This window comes from Adelges cooleyi, unplaced genomic scaffold (assembly GCF_023614345.1).
Source record: "Adelges cooleyi isolate 19-005CV unplaced genomic scaffold, UGA_ACOO_1.1 ACOO_flye_CR_arks_rails_tigmint_CR_PRNA_9, whole genome shotgun sequence".
NCBI classification, from domain to species: domain Eukaryota; kingdom Metazoa; phylum Arthropoda; class Insecta; order Hemiptera; family Adelgidae; genus Adelges; species Adelges cooleyi.
In genome coordinates, this window is record NW_026096579.1 from 10,020,356 (window position 1) to 10,042,174 (window position 21,819).

Below are 21,819 nucleotides of genomic sequence, written 5' to 3' on the forward strand. Positions count from 1 at the left end.
AAAACACATATCTGTATAGTGTGAATTCCTGTGAGTTATTTGTAGTTAACTTTCAACTGAAATTATTTCAGAGGTTCCGAATATTTCGAGAAAAAAATGTTGGTCAAAAACGTTTCACAGAAAAAAAAGAACTTGGACGAAAGAGATTTCTGCCAAGGCCTTTATGTAGAATGTGGACCGAGAAAGTCATTGGACTCTGGACTAGTGTCTTGGCATGTCGATATTTTAGTGGACGGTAAACTGACACAGTCTGGAATATTGGTCAATGAGTCTTGGGTTCTTGTTCAGAAAACTCATATAAAGTACGAATACTTGGGCGCTATTAATATTTTCTACCGATAATAATATCGATATTATACAGTATTGTTTGTGGCTTGTCCTTAGTTTGAATAACAATTATGTGATTGCAATTTTGGCCGGCGGCAAGTATCCCAGTACTTGGATTAAGTCGCCATACGAACAAGCCATACGGGTTGACGCACAGTCGGATGTTCCTTCCACCGACTTGTATCTGCTTCATTTGGAAAGACCTGCGATTACTAGCCGAGCGGTCACTCCTTTGGGTATCCCCGTGTGGCAGCCAACACTCAGGGCAAACAACACGTGCTATGCGGTTGGATACTCGCTTAAGAATCAGACCGAGAGCGTTCTTCTGCGGCCAGACACAAACAAATGCGACGAAGGCAAAGCATGTTTTGCCGTTCTCCAAAAACCACAGATGTGTCAGGTATAAATTTACACGGTGATCAATAATATGGACGGGCGTCCATCAGAAGAGATAACCCTCTAACCGAGATTTCTCCGTCCCATTTAAGCATTAAGCCGGGTCCATGAGATAAGAGTAAATACGTGACAACAATAGTGGGTACTAACAGATTCGGAACTATTATGCATGCATAGCATGCATTACACGAGTTGCTATGACAAAGGTCGAGATTGATAACATTTTTAGCGTCATCGTATGGACCCGGATTAAGTGCATAGAGTTTAATTCGTGTGGTCTAAGTCCCTATATATTACCACCAAATCCTTAAGAGTTAGACCAGTATACCTGTTTTTTTCTAGAGGACATGACTGTTGGGTGTATAAACTCTCTTAAGCTTTATTCTATTGGTGCCAATACGACAGCAAACAGAACTGCTCCACAAAAAAAGGCACAGGGCTTCTAACAAAAACTGCTATTCATTAAAATGTTGTATATTACATTGTAAATCTGAAATCTTGATTCATGAATAGGAAAACATATTAACAGAAAACAACGAGGTAGAATAGTTTATCGATTTTAGATTTAATTAATAACCTTTGTTTCGCAAACTTGTTAACCGCAGGTGGGGTCGAGTATTTCCCACATTACAGGAGTGGTGTGCGATTCCAAGCTCGGATTGTTTTTGGCAGCAACCGTTTCGGGACCGCTTAACTTATGCGACCACAAAGCCCGCGTTAAACTTCCCAAAATCGACGATCAAATATCCGTTATCGCCTCGATCATGGGCAAGTATAATACGCGCGACGCAACATCTGTAATTTACAATTGTTCAATGATTTCTCGCCGTTTACAGACGATGACTTCACAAACACCAGTGTCCCGCGATGCGAAGGCAAACGCTGTCAGCTGGGCAACTGCGTGTCTTGGGAAAAGGTATGCGACGGTCAACCGGATTGTCGAGATGAACAAGACGAGACGGTCGAATTGTGTCACGCTCGACAGAATAAATGCAAAATAAACGAGACCCTGTGCAGTGAGTAGAGAATTCGCTTAATGATAATTTCTTAATAACCACTAGCCGTTTCAACAAACCTTCAAAGAAACCAAAGTACCCTTGCTTCAGAGTTTCGATGCAAAGTTGAGAACGATTTTATATATATATATATATCGGGTTCAAAAACAACCGAGAGAGGGGAAATAATCGTTTCCATTCATACCTAATTACAATAGATTCAATGTCGTTTCAGTATGCGGCGTTGGTGGTTTTCGTTGTCGTAATGGTAAGTGTGTGTCTAAAACGACGTTCTGCGATGGCATCGACCACTGTGGCGACGGCACCGACGAACCGGCGACCTGCAAGAAAAACACCTGTGTCGACTATCTGAAGCTCATCGCACCCGAAAGGCTCTGCGACGGACGTTGGGACTGTCTGGATAAGAGCGACGAAAATGTCTTCAGTTGCCCGCAATCGTATTGCAACCGAACAAACGTCTATCGTTGTCAATCGTAAGAAAATAACCGCTGTTAAAAGGGCGTCCACACACTTATATTATATCTTTAGAATATACGCAAATAACGGTAAGCTCGGAACAGGTTATACAAAGCACAGGAAAATACAAAGCCACATTGTCATAGGTCTTTATAATTAGTTTTGAATTTATTTCAACTTGAAAGAAGTTAGAAAATCAGTAGGAGTGTGCCGGTCTCCTAAAAATGCATAAATCATTAAGAAAATAAAATATCGCGCCGTAATTACATTTGACAAATCGCTGTTGTGCGTGTGTGGCGTCCTTTTAGACATTTAGACAAATATTTGAAGTTTGATATTTTTGTTTAATACTTTCGAATCACTTCAGGTCCAACAAGTGCATTTCGTCGGAATTGGTGTGTGACGGCGAAGGAGACTGTCCCGAATTGGACGACGAAGCGCAATGTCTCACCCTCCTTTCTCCAGCCGGAAAGGAGTGAGTGCTATATATATAATGACTATCACGCGATAATAATTAACACTTGCCTTTTGATAATATACATGACTTGCCTTGTGGTGTTTTGCGCAGAAACGAAGGAACGGTGGCCATAAGATCTTTCGGGGTTTGGCATCCACAGTGCGTGACAGAAGACTACACCGGAGTGAGCTATCATTTGCTATGCAAATCCCTCGGATTCAGCCAAGCGGCGGGTATCAAAACGACCACTAGCAAAAAGGTCGAATTCGAAAACTTCACATTTATCGAGCTGAACGACAACACAGACGTAGCAATCAGATCGCCGACCAAAAGCATGGTACGAGAAACGGACAGCATGTGTCCGACCACTTACGTGAAGTGCCTCAGCTAGAATTATGTAACAACAATACTTGTCATGTTGTTTTTGTAAATAATATTAATTATACCAAAAGACGCTAAGACTGTGTTTGACGAGTGGAGATGTTTTTGTTTTTAAATAAAAATCCTCAAATTTGTTTAAAAGTCATAAATGGTACGTCGATGGCATAGAGCATAGTATTTTTATGTACTTTTTTTTGCCCCTACAAACTGCTGTCACACACTTCTTCTATTTTCGCCTAATTTACTCAAAAATTCCAAAATTGGGTAGACTGCTAGCAGTATAATTTTTGTTCTTGACAATGCTTAATACGGACTTCATCAAGACTAATCGGGTTTTAATTTTTCCAAAATTAATTGAATAAAATAAATAATAACTTTAAAATAAAAAAAGTGATTTAGTACTGACTTACCTACGAGACATATATAGATATGGAAGATGGTATGTTATATTAAGATAATTTGAGAAAAATAGTTGTTTTACAGGGAAATCGTAGAATAAAACTAAAAAAACTGTTTTTGCAAGTGCTAACAAGATTCACAAATTGTCAAAAAATGTGAGTTGAGCTAAAAGGACAAAAAAGCAACTGAGCCCATAAAAAACAAATTGAATGACAAAACTATATTAATTGTTCTTGAACCTATCTTTTAGGTTAATACACGATAAATCATTTTGGAAACATGGACAATTAAATTGTATGTTAAGATAATTTTGAAAATTTGTTGTTTTTTTTATTAAATTTTACAGAGAAATCAATATTATAAAACTAAAAAACTGTTTTTGTAATTAGTATTAAGACCCAATAATTGTAATATATGTGAGTTTATCTAAAAGTATACAAATGAAACAATAAAAAACCAATTAAATGGCAAAAGTATATTATGTGTACTTGTACCTATCTTTTTGGTTTATTAACACATGATAAACCATTTTTGTTTTATATAGAATCGAAAATTTTAGTTTTATACTCTCCAGGTACAAATATTGTGTAAAAGTTACAATAGAAAAATTGATTACTTGAATTATCTAAAGAATAATAATTATAGTTTGTATTTAAAAAGAATGCGTTTTTTTAACGACTAAAGTACTTATGTTGTGCGAAAGCATAAGCTTCTATTTGATTAGGCGATCCAATTGAAATCGTATTAACATTTGTTGTGTACTTAGGTTAATTCCACGAGAATTTGACGGTGAATTTGACCATGGTAATTATAACGGTTTAAAAAAAAATCGTATCCAAATTACACAGATTAGGAGGTAAATATTCAATATTTGGTGCTATATATAATAGAACGACTTTCCCATCGAGTTTCCGACCATCTCTTGACAATATACAAATGACAATGCTTTATAAATATGTTCCATCTTCCTGTTGATGCCAAATATAGAGTGTAAATTCTTTCAATAGTGCCAAAAAAGTGTATTGCTATTACGGAACTCTTTGCTGTATCGCCGAGAACGAGGTTTAATCTGTGTGCTGCACAAGGCATAAAAAATGCCCTGGGATTCTGATTTAGAATACGAGCTTGAACTCCACTATATTGGCCTGTCATATTAGCTCCATTGTCGTACCCCTGTGCACGACAATCATCTAAATTAATTTGATACTCTTAGAGTTTTGACATCAGTAGGTCAGACAAATAAAGACCCGTGCTAGATTGTATATTGATAAAATCCATGAAATATTCTTTAGTTTCTACATCTGCCATTTCATTGGTTGAGTCCATATCTACAATTCTTATGATAATTGAATGCTGCTCTTCATGGCTTACGTCTGGTGTACACTGTACAGTCCATAATAATAGCAAAGTATTTTGCTAGTTTAATCTTTGTAATTATTTCTCTTTTGACTTCTTCTGCCATTGACTCAATTAAATTATTTTGTATTCTCGGGCCAAGATAATGTACATGTGTTTCATTATTTTTTATCCGTCTTAGATGTTCTATAATAATAGGATCAAATTTACCCAACATTTCTATTAATCCTAGAAATTTACCATTGTTATTAGTAAACAAAGTATCCGATGAGCCTCTGAAAGCATCATTGTGTTTTGCTAAGTAATGGATTACTGCAATTATACGTATGATAACATCCTTCCAATGTTGTTTTTCTTTTTCATTAACCATTTGATGGTTTTGGTCAATTGTAGTTTGTTTAGTAATTCTCATTTTCAACTCCAATCATGAATATACGTTTTTTCAAATCCGTTTATCAAACGAAAATGTATTGAAACGCCGAAATTAACTACCGGCAAAAAACAAACTTGATAAAAAATGAAGTTTTTTTTCTATTTTAAAATTAATACCAAAGTTAATGTAAATAAAGAAATAACGCTCTTAAATTTCTTCGATATTAAAATAATTTAAAAAAAATATTATTAGTACTTGTGACCGAAATAAACGGCAGATAAAAAAAAATTGTAACACAAATTTCAACAGTTTAAGCCTAGAGATCGAAACAATGTAAACTTTATGTATAATGATGAATTACTTCAAATCATAATATTTAAACTGCTCACCCGACGACACAACAGATATTAGCGGACAAACACGAGTCCTTTCAAATACTACTTTTTCGAAAACGAAACATGCTTACAAACATTATACAACAATAACATTTACTCTATAGAATTACTTTACATTAAAATTTATATGTTTTTGAGTAATTATAACATTAGTCAACATTAATAGGGTTTTTTTTTCAGAAATGGCAATGGAAACTATTCTGCGTTGTGCCGTAACTGTAATGGTTTTGGCCATAGGCTCGTGACTGCCCCGAAGGTAACAAACAAAGCTGTTACAATTGTAGTGAAATTGGACATATGAGTCGTGAATGTCATAAGCGCAACTAACGCCGCATCGATGACACCTATACTTATTACATACTTCGCAAAATCGCAGACAGAAAAAAAAACAAGGATATACTCTATACAACTTCGGAGAGAATAAATAACATCTCTCTATCTAAATATATAGTTATAATAATATTTTATATTACAAATATGATACCCTTAATTTAAAAAAAAAATCGAACCATTGTCACTTCAGTGTATGTTCGTTATGAAATTAATAAAAAAAAGAAATATATTTATATATTTCGTTCAAATGAAACCGTATATTAAAACCTAATTTTTTTATAAGTATCATATATATATTTAATTTATATATGATATTTTTTTTTAAATACAGTTAGTTTCTCAGAGTAAAGTAACAAAATATATTTGTACTATATTTTAAATAATACCATTAATTTGTATTATGTTCTTTTTATTGATATTCAACATTTAATAACTTTGCGCCAATCGTTTATTGTATTTAAGGAATACCTTGTATCGGTGTATTTTTTTTTTTATTATTACTTTTATTTAAATAAAACCTGGCAGCGTCGAGTCAATATCTTTAGTTTACTCATAAGAGCAAAGTCACTTATGTCCAAAATTCATTAAATCCCTTCCTCGATGTATTACATTTGGTGTGTCACTTATTAGCCGTGTTTAATATATCGACTTGTATGTGATTACAAAATTTTTTTATACACGTTATAATTACTCAAAAGCATATAAATTTTAATGTAAAGTAATTCTATAGAGTGAATGTTATTGTTGTATAATGTTTGTAAGCATGTTTTGTTTTCGAAAAAGTAGTATAAATAATATGTATAAGAATGTAACAGGTGTAAACCTTTATATATATATTTATACATATTGTTTCAGTCATTTTAATATTTTAATCAATAACTAATTCTTAACCGGCGTTAAGCCTTTTAAAATAAATAATATTGTACGTTGCTACTTGAGAGTTCAGTTTATTTACTTAAAGGTACGACCGGCCCTTTTGCTCTGTTAGGCGGTTATATAAATTTACAAAGAGTCTCTAGGGATATTTTAGGGCAGATACAGGGTAGTTTCCTGTCCCGGCTAGGGTCCCTTAATTTAGTCTTAGAAGGCGGACAGTCGTGGGTGAGATCCACTCACCGCATTGTACTGTAACATTAATATACAGTCACACTTTTTTAATTGTAATTTAATTTCTAGGACGATATTTGTTGGACTGCCAGATTGGGTAAATTCGTGGCAAAATATTCATGTCTGGCTATGCTGGCAGAACATACATTAATGAAAATTAGAAAAAAAGACGACGCCTGAAATTTTATCATAGGTGCTTCTATAGCAGGTGGCGTATTAGGCGTGGAAGACGGCGTCGGGACAAAGGCCGCTATCATGAGCGGCTTCTTTGCAGCAATTTACGAAGGCCTTGGCTGGTTTTTCGGCTCTGAGGAATAAAATGTAAGTATGGCCAAGTAAAAATACTACTATGAGTAGGCGTGCCGTATATTTACATGCCTTAAGCATAGGCGGACTTAGGGGTGGGCTAAAGGGGCATTAGCCCCCCCGGACCAATTGGTTTTTTTATTTTAGTAAAATTCTTATTTAGTAATTTTCTTCCACAGTCTTTTTGTGTACTTGATCCGTTTTCGCCCAGACTTGGCGGCTGGAATGGGTAAAGTTTTGAAGTTGGCAGTGGTTTCATGACATTAATTATATTGCTACTATTTTCAAAAAATAAAACCGTGAATGAAAATTCATGCGTTTATTTTTTGTGAGTAAAATTTTTCTTGATTTATATTGCTATACTTTGTTCGGAATAAGAACGGGCTTTGGCGGCCATGCGCACTAGTCGCGGCCGCTGAAGCCTGTACTTATTCTGAATACAGTATAATATGTGATTATATTTTGTTGTGTATCACTTTTTTCAATGTTTATAACTTATATTTCTATGTGCTTATTTGTTGTGTAAAATTTCTTCAATGTTTAAAATGTATTTTTGTGTGTATCATTTTCTCTTGATTTATATTTGTATTATATATTATGATTATTAATATTGTATTGTAAATTGCTGTGTACTACTTTTATGACTATTTTCAATATAATCTTGAACCTGTACTTATAAATAATTGTTTTGTTGATATTTTTATATTTGTTGAAAACCTGTATAATCCTGTTAGCCATTCTAATCTGTATAACCTGTAAACCTGTTGACATATTAATATATAATAAGTTGATATATTAAGTGTTTCCCGGCTTAACACTGCAGTCGCCAACAATTTACGCGCAGCAAAAAATACATGCCAATGGGCTATCTATATTATATAATATTTATAATCAATAGCTATAATAATTGGTATTACCGTATTTTTTATGTAAATAATTAATAATACAAATAACTAAATGTATAATCACTTGTTAAATACATTATGAACATCATGTTCGTGTTTTACATAATATGTATGTATATTAATTTACAAAATCATTACACATATTTTTTTTTTATATAAATTTTTAAATAAAATTTATTTGTCAAGTACAAACTTTGGGACGTTTAATTACAATGTAGGTATGCGTCGATTTCAAGCAAATTATAAACTATAGTGTTTTCGCACTTTGTTTTTGATCATAATTACTATCATTATAGACAATTTATTGTACTTACAGTCAAATTTACGTAGTGTGCTTACCGGTGGTTTGTCTTTCTAAGTATTCTTACACAAGTAGAGCCCACGCAATGATTTGTGTGCTTCCTAATAGGTTTCACGTCTTGCAACGTACTTAACCAAAGAATAGGCCAAAGTATTGACAAACAGATACCGCGTACTGGACGGACATTTTTCAATATAATATCCTAGTCCAAGTACTGCCCGCCTTCTTAAAAATTATATTATTAAACTATAAGGTTTACCAATACGACTACATGTTGACTTTTTAAGACATATTTAATCAATAAATATATATATAATTTTTGGTATTTTTAAGACGGCGCGACATCATAAACCCGATCACATATACCTATTGTATTCAAGTCAAATAAAAATGAAAAACTACATATTTTATTGTCTCGTGAATCGATTTAAAACAAATACGCCATTACAGTAAAAAAAATATTAATAAATAATATTATATTGATTACCAGATAACTGAGACCTGTAAAAACTGTAGGCAATAGCTATATGAAAACATAATATTTGGTCTTGACTTGTGACACATTTACTTAAGTTTTATTTAAGTAGGTAACTCTGTCAGCCTACCGTGATACGCGTTAAAAGCCAAATAAGGTATAACATACATATTAGGTACAATACTAGCATAAGCCAAAAAAAAAGTACGCCACTGACAATGTTCTTTTCGAATCTAAATATTTCTAAGTACGAGTAAAAATAAAAATGAAATTATACCAAGGTGTAATAATAATTATTATCATAATTGTCGAAAATAATTTATGACATAATATTGATTTTAATTACAATTGTAGTGCAAATTATAGGTAGGTAATACTTGCAAGTTGCGTCAACATAAAGGTGCTGCTCCGACGAATCGAACGTTTAATGACTCAAAAATCAAAATAGTTTATTTCTTCCGGTTTATTAAATTGTGTGTGAGAATATTCAATTAATATGCTATTGTAATTATTGAAATAAATGTTCTTATTTAATGAATTCCGAAAAAAGGAAGTTGACACAAATCGAGAAATTATAAAACAAGAAACAGAATGACCGATGTTATTACAGACTAGTGACTACAGAAAAACGCTGACTCGGTCGTTGCCATAGATCATAAAAATACAATTCGGCGTTGCCAAACCAATGAAAAAAATAGTCTTGATAATTGAATTTTTTTTTATCAAGTCTATCAAAAAAAACATCGAATAAGTCGACGAGAATCATAATCATTATACAAACGGTTTTAAACGACAAGAAATAATTATGAAAAAAGTTAAACTATAAGGTAATAATTATTTTTATGTTATAATTATTTAGGTATATTATACCTACTTGTGTCCTGAAAAATATACGACTTTCAAAAATGTTAAAAATAAATAACTGTAGTGAAAAATTTGTAAATTTATTGATTTTTTTTATATTATTGTTTATTTTATGCTTTTTCGAAAAATGAAAAAAAATATATAAAAAAACTAACAATTTAATACAGCTTCAAGGATATGCATCGAAAGTAATAATATTACATTTATACACTTTTTGTTTAGTTACATTTTATACACGATATCCATCAGAATCAAACTTGAATTACGGCACATACTTCATAAATTGAATTTATAAATATAGTAAATCCACGAGGACTGAAAAAATATTTTTAATTAAACAAAAAAATAATAATTAATTTAAAAAGAGAAATTTTTCTAAAAAAACAATAATTGTATAAAACAAAATCCAAATACTTTAACGAAATATCATTGTTTTTTCCGTAATACATGTTTTTAAGTAAAAACAATAATAATTATAAACCGACTGCCATATAAACCTTAAGCTTGTCCAGCTTTGCCAAAATTATATACTGTAAATTTATTTAGAAAGTATTACAGTAATATTATTCACCCTTGATGTTTCCGGGATATAGCCATTACCTACTATAAGAAGAACATTAATTATTCGGGTCTTTGTTAAAAAAAAAAATAATAATAATAATAATACAATCTGACCTATATTCTTAACTCGTTTTAATAGACGTACTATTATTGTGTTTGTGTAAAATATTATATGTTATATCTAGTCTTCTTGCACGTTACCCACTTTCATGGCGTACTATTATCTATACACAATAATAACATTACAAACAATATAGTCATTGTAACACACCGAATAGAATACATATTACAAGAGCTGTGTTATTCAATGGGTTAGGTTATAGGTACCCTCTATATACCTTATATATAGAGGGTAGACGGATATATTGTTTTGAAGACCTTGAATGTTACCCGGCAACCGGCACCGACAGCAGGTGGTGTGTTCAAAAACGCTTACCGATTGACAACGGTCCATCAAACACCACACTGTGTAATTGTACAATTTATTATTATCGTGAACAACTCAGTGCAAGATATTTAATAAGTAAGTACAAGACGTCGAGAAAGTACAAGTACCAGCAATATGTCTTGGTCCGATAACTGAGCCTTGGAAGCGGCTCATTGGCAAATTCTCAAGAATCACCTGAAACCCAATGCTACGCCCGTTTCCAAGGAGTTGCTCAAGTACAAACAACAGCTAGATGCCGACAGGTGAACAGGATTATAACAGATTTTTGTTTTTATTTGCCTACTGATAAATCGGACAGTTCTTCGACAATTCCCATTGTAAATAAGTAACACAAAAACAGTAATAACACAAAAATTATTTTAGGTAACAATTTTAAAAATACAATGTATAATTATTTACTAACAAATTGTTTTGAGTTGTTATGCATGACGTTATGAATCTCTATAACGAAATATATATTTATTTATTTATTTATATATATATATATATATATATAGACGGGACTGGCCCAATTCCAAAAACTTAAACAATTTCCTAAATTAAAATACATAATAATAGACTAACATTAATAAAAAATGTCATAAACATGGAAATAATTGAAATAATACACAATAATTATTATAGATAAATATAAATATATATAAGAAAGATGAAATCAAAATTAAAAAAGATGGGTCCTCATTGGCCAATTTCATCATTCGAAAAAGAGGACGATTCGACATAAAAACTGGTTGAACAAAAAGGAATAGAGAAGGGATATACTGTGCGGGAATTAAAAACAGAGATTCGAAAATGAACAGTCTGCAGCAATTCAGGAGAACCAAGACTTCCATTTATTAGCTTACTCAGAAAAATCAAATCTGTTTGCTTCCTTCTATCGGCTAGCGTCAACAGATTGAGCTTTTGAAGCACCAGCGAGTAGTCATGCGGCGGATGATCAGTCCGTAGGACAAAAGCTGCATATTTTAAGAACTTACGCTGCACACGCTCAACTTTGTACTGATCACTGATCGTATTGGGACTCCATACTACCACACCATATTCCAAGTGAGAAAGCACAAATGAGCAATAAAGAGCCTTAAGGGAGGCGGTATGTTTAAAATGAGAAGAAATTTTTTTAATAAACCCAAGCATTTTAAGAGCCTTACATGTAAATTTTTCAATATGTGAATGAAAGCACAGGCGACGATCGAACGTGATACCCAAATCTACCACGCTATCACGAGAGGTTTGCAAACTTTTGCCATTGACAGAATATATAAAATCAACAGATCTACGACATCGAGATAATGTCATGACATGGCATTTTGAAGTATTGAGTTCCAATCCGATACCGATATATATGTATATAATGTATATGGAAAAATTCGTTTGCGCATATGATTTTTAAAAAAATTAAGTAACTAAAGGAACGTGTTAAATGTTTATAAGTATCTTTGTAAATCTAAAAAAAACATCGTATATGGCTGACGTACCACGCCCACGGAATGAACCAGATGAGCGTACATTTTTACAAAGGTTGATAACTCTCGGAAGTTATATTATTAAGTTATAAGGAAGTTATATTCAAATGATTTGGAAGTGGTTTTTATTGTTCAGTATCATTAGTTGATTTCTATGGTAAGATGGCAGAATATGATACGTCGCTTTTTGTCAGTTTTGGGGTAATCATAGAGATGTTTTAAAATAGGTGTTATACAAAGGAACATAATATTTTATGACTGGGTGCTTTTTATTTTAAAGTTATGATTGCTTATATGGAGGGTTACACTTAAGGATACATTCGGCTAAAAACTTTGTATTTTTCCTTAAGTTCTAAAAAGGGTTATATTTGACATATGTAACAAAAAAAAACAAAGATAATTACTTTTATGTTTTATTAAGGTAATATACAATGCATTTAAACGTTTACAATATTGTTATAAATGTTTTCTGCTACATATTACCATTACTTATTTTATCCCATAATACCATTGACTATGAAATTGATTTGATATTGATTACGTTTTATTGTCATTACTCTTTACGAGACGATCTATTCTATCGGTTATTGCCTTCAAAAAACAAAATAATTGTACAGTTATTACATACATTTGTTTTTTTTACAAACATGGATCATTTTTGGAAAAAAAAAAATGTTAATCTACAACTATATCTCGCCTAAAGAATACAATATTATTCAAAATCAAAAAAGAAAAGTTATGGTCTGTTGATAAAATTACTATTTAAGAGGGCGTCGCACAGCTCATTTTTAAGGAGTAAAGTATAGGCAATTTTTTACAAAATCTTAATTTAAAGGTTAAACTGTGATGTGTAATTATTATTTCAATAACTAGGACTCTATTTTGGTAGTTGATTTATTTTTTGGACTATCACAGCATCCTTGAAAGCGATTTAAAAATGTTTTTTCATCTCTATATGTTTAAGCAGACTGAAAATAACTCGCTTAATTTTGGTTTTAGAGTAAAAGCACCCATTATAAAATTAAAAGAGAACAACATTCCGGAGGGCAAGCCGGTGCGTTTTTTTGATTATTCCAAGTATAATGCTCAATACATAGTTTAGAAATAACGACTATTTTAACATTTTTAAATGATTGTAACTTTTCAAAATATGATTTTTTTTTTTAAACGCACCGTCTTGCCCTCCGGTATATTGTTTTCTTTAAATTTTATAATGGGTGCTTTTACTCTAAAACCAAAACTAAACAAGTTACTTTCAGTCTGCTTAAACATGTTTTTACCACTGAAAATCACCGGTGCGACGCCCTCTTAACGTTCACAACTAACGACGCTATGAATAATATAACAACAATCATCTGACTTTGTCTGTTGAAATTATATTTGTTCTTCTAAGAAAATCTAGATTTGTTGCCTATTATCTTTTACTTTCCTTTATTTTTACTTATATATAGACCTCTTCTCTATCTAGCAAGTCTGCACGAGATTTCAACATAGTTATACGATGCGATTATTCTTCTTTTTTTTATTACAGATAATTATTTAATATGACTTACAGGATGATTAGATTTCATCGAATATCGTTCGACAACATTTCCTTTTTTATCGACAAGAAACATAGTATAATTATACTTGATACTCCTAAGCAATAATAACAGATATTATTTTTTATTTAGTATCTTAAAAAGATAGCGTAGTGTTGGCTTAGATATTTTACTCACTTCCCGAAGGTACCACTAAGAGCCTCTGTTAGAAACGTATAAAGTACGTGTTTTTCAGAACCTTTTACACGAACTTCTTCGGTAACACGAAAACCCCTCCCGGCCAAAGCCTCTGCCTCTTTGGGTTGCCAATTTTGGAGCTGCGAAATAGCAAAATAGTTAATAGAAATTATAATCATAAAAACTACTTTCTAGCATACATCTATTCCATACAAAGAGTTACAGCCGGCCAAACATTTTAACATGGAACATGCTTTATCCTTGGTTGATCTCTGCTCCATCATTCAATACCATTTTCTCACCCTTTAACCTTTTTACTCATTTTATTTTTCTTTCCATATTTTAACATCTCTAAATAATCACTCTTTTTTTCTAATCTATTTTCAATTATTTTCTAAAATTTTTCTCGTATATTGATCATTTCTAATTATATACAACATAATTACTGCACACAACAATCTAATTTGAGCTACTTAATAACGGCATTTCTTAAGTTCCTTAAGACAATACCGCTAAATAAATATCTTTAATGTAGTTACATCACATATATTATTCAAAATCATCCCTATTGCACGTGTCGGTTTTTTAGTTTTACTTTCAATTTCCCTCCAACTAATATGGAAATAGCTTAATAGTACGTTGCAGTCCTTAACTTAATACAATTTTAACAACAACTAACTTATTAATATATATTTTTTTCAAAAATCTCATTTTTTTCATACCCAGTTCAAAACATTGCTTGGAACCATTAGCACTGTGAAAGGATATTTCTTGTAATCATTGGCGAGTATCTCTAAAAAATCCACTCTGCCTCGTGTCCACCGGCAGCAAGGCCTACCGTAGTTGACTATAAGTATCACATTATCTCTGTAATATATTAATCGATTTTAATTATTATTATGCATATCCATGATATTGATAAATAGTAGGAGTACTATACGTTTAAGTAAACATTTAGGACGAAGGTTGATTACTACAATACTTAGTCTTTTAAGTGATGAAGTGTAGAAAAAAGTACAATAATATATTTAAAACTTAAATAAAATATTCAAGTTGTGCCACAAAGTGGTAGTCGTTAAAAATCAACAAAAGGCCATAGCAGAAAACCATTAGTCAGTTTGATAAAAACATACTATTATATTATATTCAATACATATATATTCTTTAAGAGTTAAAGATAACTTGCCGATATTGGGACATTTGAATAGCTTCGCCTTTATAATCGTTTATTACAATATCATAAATAGACTTCGGTACGTTAGTTAGACAGTATACCTGAAAATATTTATTGTTTTACAATTAATATTAATAACTGTTTGTACTCAAATTTGTTTTCGTTATGCTTATAATTTGTAAAAAAAAATTATTTTAATTTAGACATAAATATTATCTTTACTATTAATATTATAAAAATGGTGAAGTTCCATGTAAAATAATAATAAGCATAAATAAAATACATTGATAAAGTTATCCTACTTTTTTATCTATAGTTTAGATAGTGTAGATTTTTATCTGTAGTAAAGAGTAGAATTTAAGTAAATAGATTAAGCAAAACAAATTGTATTTTAAAATTGTATAATATGTACTATGAACTGTATAACAATAAGACATGCAGTATAATTAGTAATAAATATAAATACAATATATTAATAAAGTTATTCTACTTTTTTACCTATATTATATTATATACTATATAATATAATATATATATATACTAGTATCAAAATAACAGTCAAATCCTATTAATTTTTTGGGTCCTTAGTTTTAACTATCATCAGGGGCTCATAGAATAAAGACATGAGACGGTTTGGTGTAAAGATTTGGTCCTCAATAAATGTGTATCCATATTATATATCGAAGAACATATTACAAAAGCTTAATGTTACGAGGAAAAAAATATTTTAAATATTGTAAATATAATAATTATTTATTTTTGTATAATAGATTCAACAAAGGTATACCTAATTTTCTGACGTATTTATTAAATGTGTATGGTGTGCAAACCGATCACAGAAACATAATATTGAGTACCAGTATAATTTAATAAAACATTAATTTGCCATTAATGAATGTTATGACGTACAAAATATCTATAATATTTACTAGCAACCAACTGTGTACACAAAACTAAAGGGCTGTGTTTATTTATTTCCACGTGAATTAAGTCTCAATACTTTAATAAAATCCGGTAATTTATTTCTGTGGCCAATATAATTTATAAATTGTGTTAAATTTGATCAATTTTTTTTTTGTATTTATATATCTTTTTGGTGTATAAACCAACTTTTAAATAATTCATTCACACATTCTAAGTAATAACTATTCTCTACACATTATAAGGATGACAAAACATTTTACCTAATTTATATATTTTGAACTTGTTTAAATAAATGTATAATAATATTTTGTTAACGCGCTGTTGCTGGATTAGGTTGATTATGCAGTTAATAATACTCACCGATGCCATGAATCCAAAGAAAAAGAGTGAAGACATTTTATAGACGTTCATTTTGGAAAAAAACGGTCAAATAATAACTCACTGATAAACGGTGTAACTGAAATGATTTTTTATGTACTAGTCTTAGAATTTGCTTTTTTATATACTAGTAAAAAGTGTACAATGCTTTCAAAAATGATTTATGTCACGACCTTATTCCGCGATTTAAACAAAATATTTAGTTAGAGTAGTATTTTGTACTAAATCATTTTATTTATTTTATTTCAACGGGTATACATCGAATCAATATTGAATATTCTATGGTTTTATCATTGATGTTACTTTTCTAAATAATTGCGTATTTACTTTCTTTCGCAGAAACTTATCCAAAACAAGTTTTAAGGTGTGTTATTATTTAAAATAAAAAAACAACATATTTTGATGTTATGTGTTTAGTATGCTTGTTCAAACAGTTACCTATTATTCACACACCAATGCACGTCATGCACCATGCATAACAAATATATCCAAAACAAAAACATCTTGAACATTGACCTAGTTACATTATTTGTATGAATTATTTGTACTTTTATAAACCAACCCTATTTACATTGTTGGCTGTATATTTACATTAAATTCGTATCTATATAAAATAAACGCTTCTCTAAATCAATATACAACCGCGTAAACAATTTTTAAAATTCGAAATTTAGCACACAATAATGCCTTAAGTAATAATTTGAAATCAACTTGCTTTTCAATTTAAAATATGAAGGATTAATTTTTGTAGTATAATATATCGAATTTAAGCCAATCCAATAAAAATGTGGTTGGCCAGCCAGAATATTTTCTCCACATCTCTCGCTATACATATATAGTATAATATTCTTTACTATTTTATTTAGTCACTTAACATTAGAACTACATTTAGGCTATGTAACCTCTAACACTAAATCTCTATATAATAGTGTATTACGATGAATAGTAATGTATACTATTAGAAGTAAAAACTATAAACCTGTTTTCTGCATTTGCATAGACATTTAATGAAGGTAAAAAAATAAAGGAAGGAATCACAAGTAGAAATAAATAGTTGGAAAATAAAATAAAACTTTACTTCGGTAATAATTATTTATTTTAATTTTACAAAAATGAATTACATGTTATTATATTCTTTTTTTTCCCATAATACATTTGACGATAACATTCATTTGATATTAATCACGGTTTATTGCCATTACACTTTAAGATGCCTTCTAGTCGTTTGCCTATTGCCTATTAAAAAAAAAACAAATTAATTGTATACCGTTATTATATCATTTTTTTTTTAAATCTATTAGTTATCATTTTGGAGAGAAAAAATGTTAATGCACAACAGATATACTTGCCTAAAGAATACAATTGTATTATTCAAACCCGAAAAAGAAAAATTTGGGTCAGTTGATAAAGTTACTATTGAACATTCACGACTATTAACGGAAAAGAATAATAATATAACCATTATCATTTGACTGGGTCTGCTTGAAATTATATTCGTTTTACTTGTTTATTATTTTAGTTAAGATTTTTAACTTTATTTTTACTTCGAAATTTTTGAACTTAAGAAAATCTAGATTTTTCTATTACCTTTTAATTTTACTTTACTTTTTTCTTTTACTTATTATTCATAGACCTCCTCCCTATCTAGTAAGTCTGCGCGAGATTACAGCATAATTATACGACGCGATTTTTTTCTTTTTTTCACTACAGATAATTATTTAATATCACTTACATCAGTTGAAGTAAATGGCGAATATCGTTCGATAACTTTTCCATTTGGATCAACAAGAAATTTAGTAAAATTCCATTTGATACCCCTAAACAATAAGAACAAATATAATTTTTTATTTAGTATCTAAAATAGATAGCATAGTGTTTTCTTAGATATTTTACTCACTTAAATAAAAGGCCTTTTATTTGATTTGTTAGATATACATAAAGTGGGTGGGTATTACTACCAATTACAGAGACTTCTTCGAAAACATCAAAATTCTTCTGTGTCAAATTCTTTCCGTACTCTTCATTCCAATTTGGGTTCTGCGAAACAGCAAAATAGTTAATAAAAATTGCAATCATAAAAACTGCTTTCTGTCCTACATCCATTCAATTTTGTTTTTAGTTGATCTCTGCTCTATCATATTCTATCCCTTTTTCTCATCCTTCAACCTTTTTACTCGTTTGTTTTATCTTTCCATATTTTAACATCTCTAAATAATCACCCTTTTTTTCTAAACTATTTTCTAAACTTTTTTTTGTATACTCATTCATAATTCTATACAACGTAATAACTACACACATCCATTATATTATTCTAATCTGAGCTACTTCAATACAGCAATTCTTAAGTTCCTTAAGACAATACTGCATTACACATCACATGTTTTATTCAATATCATTCATACGGTATTTGACAGCTTTTTAGTTTTACTTTCAATTTCCCTTCAACCAACATAGAAATAGATTAATAGGACGTTGCAGTACTAAATTTTATACAATTTCAACAACAGTCAACTTATTAACCACATAATTTTTTCGATAAATTCATTTTTTCATACCTGGAGAAAACTATTACTTGGAATCATTAACACTCTGAAATTACAGTCCTTAAAATTATCGGCCAACTTCTCTAAGGAATCCAAGTATAGTTTATTAAAGCCGCAAAGCCGAGCGTAGTTAATTATGAGCATCGCCCGACCACTGTAATATAAAATAGGATTTAATTATTATTACGTCAGGACGAATGGTGACAATTACAATAATATATTATTTAAACTTATTAAAAACAAAAAATACAAATTGTGTCACAAAGGGGTAGTAAAAAAAAAACAGGAGGAGATAGCAGGAGGCCGTTAGTCAGTTAAATAAAAACATACTTATATATTTATTCATGCGTAAGAGTTAAAGATAACTTACCGATATTGGGACAATGGAACAGCATTGTGATTATTATCGTTTATTGTAATATCATAAATAGAGTTTGGTCCGTCCGATAGACAGTTTACCTGAAAATATGAATTGTTTAACAATTAATATTAATAACTGTTTGTACTTAATTTTTTTTTTATTATGCTTATAATTTGTAAAAAAAAATTATTTTAATTTAGACATAAATATTATCTTTACTATTTATATTATAAAAATGGTAAAGTTTCATGTAAACTAATTATTAATTATTAATTATTTATACCTAATTTTCAGACTTATTTACTATTAAACGTGTATAGTGTGCAAACCGATCACAGAAACATAATATTGAAAACCAGTATAATTAATTTCGCTTTAATGAATGTAATGACGCACAAAATATCTATAATATTTACTAGCAACCAACTGTGTACACAAATCTAAAGGGCTGTGTTTATATTCACAAGAATAAAGTTCAATACTTCAATAAAAACCGGTAATTTATTTCTGTGGTCAATATAATTTATAAATTGTATTAAATTTGATCAATTTTTTTTTTTGTATACATATATATATTATATAGAAAAAAAAATTGAAAAATATTACTTTTAACCCGTGTCCCAAAAGAGTTGAAGTTTAAATGGGATTTAACATAGGATTGCTGTTTACAGACGACACTAAATAACATAGTTAAAAAACCATTTTTTTTCTTTTAATTAAAAAAAATAACTCTTTAATATTTATTTATTTTTTTACAATTTTATACTTTTAAATAAGTCATACACAATCTGTCTTTCAACAAATGCCTGTCTAACAAAACAAATTTAGAATGAAACAAACATTATTCATCAAATTATCATTATAATTTTAAATACATACATAGTGTATAACCCGTTACAATTTAATTATATTCGAAAAGATGAGATTTTTGATATTTATATTATAAAAATATATTTTTTGAATTACCTAACTAAAGTAGCGTTAGTGCTTCATGCTGGTAAATCATACATATAATTTTTACAACATAATACATTATTTTTAATATGATATAATAATTATTATTAATTAATTTAACGTAATGTGATTTAAAACTAAGTTAAATTATGACTTTATTAAGGATTTATGTAAAGAAAAATCCACTTCTATATTGTGAGTCTACTGTGGCATTTCTAAGTGTGAATAGTTTCTACACACTATATGAAAACTACATACCAAACTACATGAAAAAAAACATTTCACCTAATTTATAGATTTTTAACTTCAAAGTTGTTTAAATAAATGTAAAATGTATTTTGTTAACGTGATGATGCTTGATTAGTTAGATTATGCAGTTAATAATACTCACCGATGCTATAAATCCAAAGAAAAAGAGTAAAGACATTTTATAGACGTTCATTTTGATAAAAACGGCCAAATAATCACTCAATAATAAACGTTTTAATAGAATTTGATTTTTTTATATACTAGTAACAAATGTACATTACTGTCAAAAGTGAGTTATTTACCTCGACCTTATTCCCCTGTTAAACAGTGTTTAATTAGAATAATCTGTTGTACCGTAACACGTAGATAATTTTTAACGGAATGAATTAAATACCACCATAAGTAGACGTTTTATTAAATTGTTATTAAATTTATAATATTTACATATATATTTTTTATAATTAATTATTTGTTATTCATAATAACAGGTTTACTGCACGAAAGCCAGAATTACATATGTTATTCCCATAAAATAAACTAGATAATTTAACACAATAACTTTGCCCTTCAAACATAATATTTTAATTTCAATAATGAATTTACAGTGTAGTACATTGTTTTTATTATTTGATGACGTACATCTAGTGATTTGTTTTACTAGCAACAAGCGAGAGGTTTCAGCGTCATTATATGCTAATAGAAAAAAATATATTATTACACCATAAAACTTAACAGTTTATTACAAACAACACATTTTTAATGTTTTATTATAAATAATGAATGTATTATAGTTTAAAAGCTGATCAACATGTGATCATTGCCGTATTGATACACCGAGGTGTGGACTGTGATGGTCTAGTATAGATAAATATACTTAAAGTTGTGTTTCATCTGCGAAATGTGTTAAAAATACTGTTCCAACGTCTTTTCTAGGCCTTGTAAAATAGTTACAATTATGAATGCGTTAAAGCTTTCGTGGATCAGTAGTTACAATTATTTTTAAAAAATGTATCTATGTAATTATTTTATACATCTTTACCTCTATAACAGCTATACAGGATTTAACTTATAAGTTATAAATTATAATATTTCGGCATTAGGCGTTTTTAACATTTTTAAGATATATCACCAGAGGACTGATATTGGCAGCGTGTCTTTCTACAGGTTGGTCATTTTTGTCAACAATACATTTTGTGAAA

At 29.9% G+C, this 21,819-nt stretch overlaps 3 protein-coding genes across 3 annotated transcripts in view; 1 reads left to right on the plus strand and 2 right to left on the minus strand.

Moving 5' to 3' along the window:
• Positions 1–3,810, plus strand: part of LOC126846369 (serine protease nudel) — a 38,021-nt gene extending 34,211 nt beyond the window's left edge. Inside the window, exons 14-20 of the mRNA XM_050585713.1 lie at positions 72–302; positions 385–727; positions 1,329–1,491; positions 1,560–1,739; positions 1,954–2,212; positions 2,563–2,670; positions 2,764–3,810. Of these exons, the coding sequence (XP_050441670.1) occupies positions 72–302; positions 385–727; positions 1,329–1,491; positions 1,560–1,739; positions 1,954–2,212; positions 2,563–2,670; positions 2,764–3,043 (1,564 nt within the window). The 3' untranslated portion in view covers positions 3,044–3,810. The remainder of the gene's footprint in view (positions 1–71; positions 303–384; positions 728–1,328; positions 1,492–1,559; positions 1,740–1,953; positions 2,213–2,562; positions 2,671–2,763) is intronic.
• Positions 3,811–12,787: 8,977 nt separating this feature from the next.
• LOC126846386 (glutathione peroxidase homolog BsaA-like) lies at positions 12,788–16,598 on the minus strand. Its single transcript, XM_050585744.1, has 6 exons — positions 16,496–16,598; positions 15,224–15,312; positions 14,760–14,904; positions 14,038–14,177; positions 13,873–13,957; positions 12,788–12,910 (listed from the first exon to the last, which is right to left on the minus strand). The coding sequence occupies exons 1-6, from the start codon at positions 16,544–16,546 to the stop codon at positions 12,857–12,859; spliced, it is 564 nt and encodes a 187-aa protein (XP_050441701.1). The 5' UTR covers positions 16,547–16,598; the 3' UTR covers positions 12,788–12,856.
• A 988-nt stretch (positions 16,599–17,586) lies between these two features.
• On the minus strand, positions 17,587–21,005 carry LOC126846387 (uncharacterized). Its single transcript, XM_050585745.1, has 6 exons — positions 20,763–21,005; positions 19,427–19,515; positions 19,069–19,210; positions 18,411–18,550; positions 18,246–18,330; positions 17,587–17,749 (listed from the first exon to the last, which is right to left on the minus strand). The coding sequence occupies exons 1-6, from the start codon at positions 20,811–20,813 to the stop codon at positions 17,696–17,698; spliced, it is 561 nt and encodes a 186-aa protein (XP_050441702.1). The 5' UTR covers positions 20,814–21,005; the 3' UTR covers positions 17,587–17,695.
• Positions 21,006–21,819: the final 814 nt, after the last annotated feature.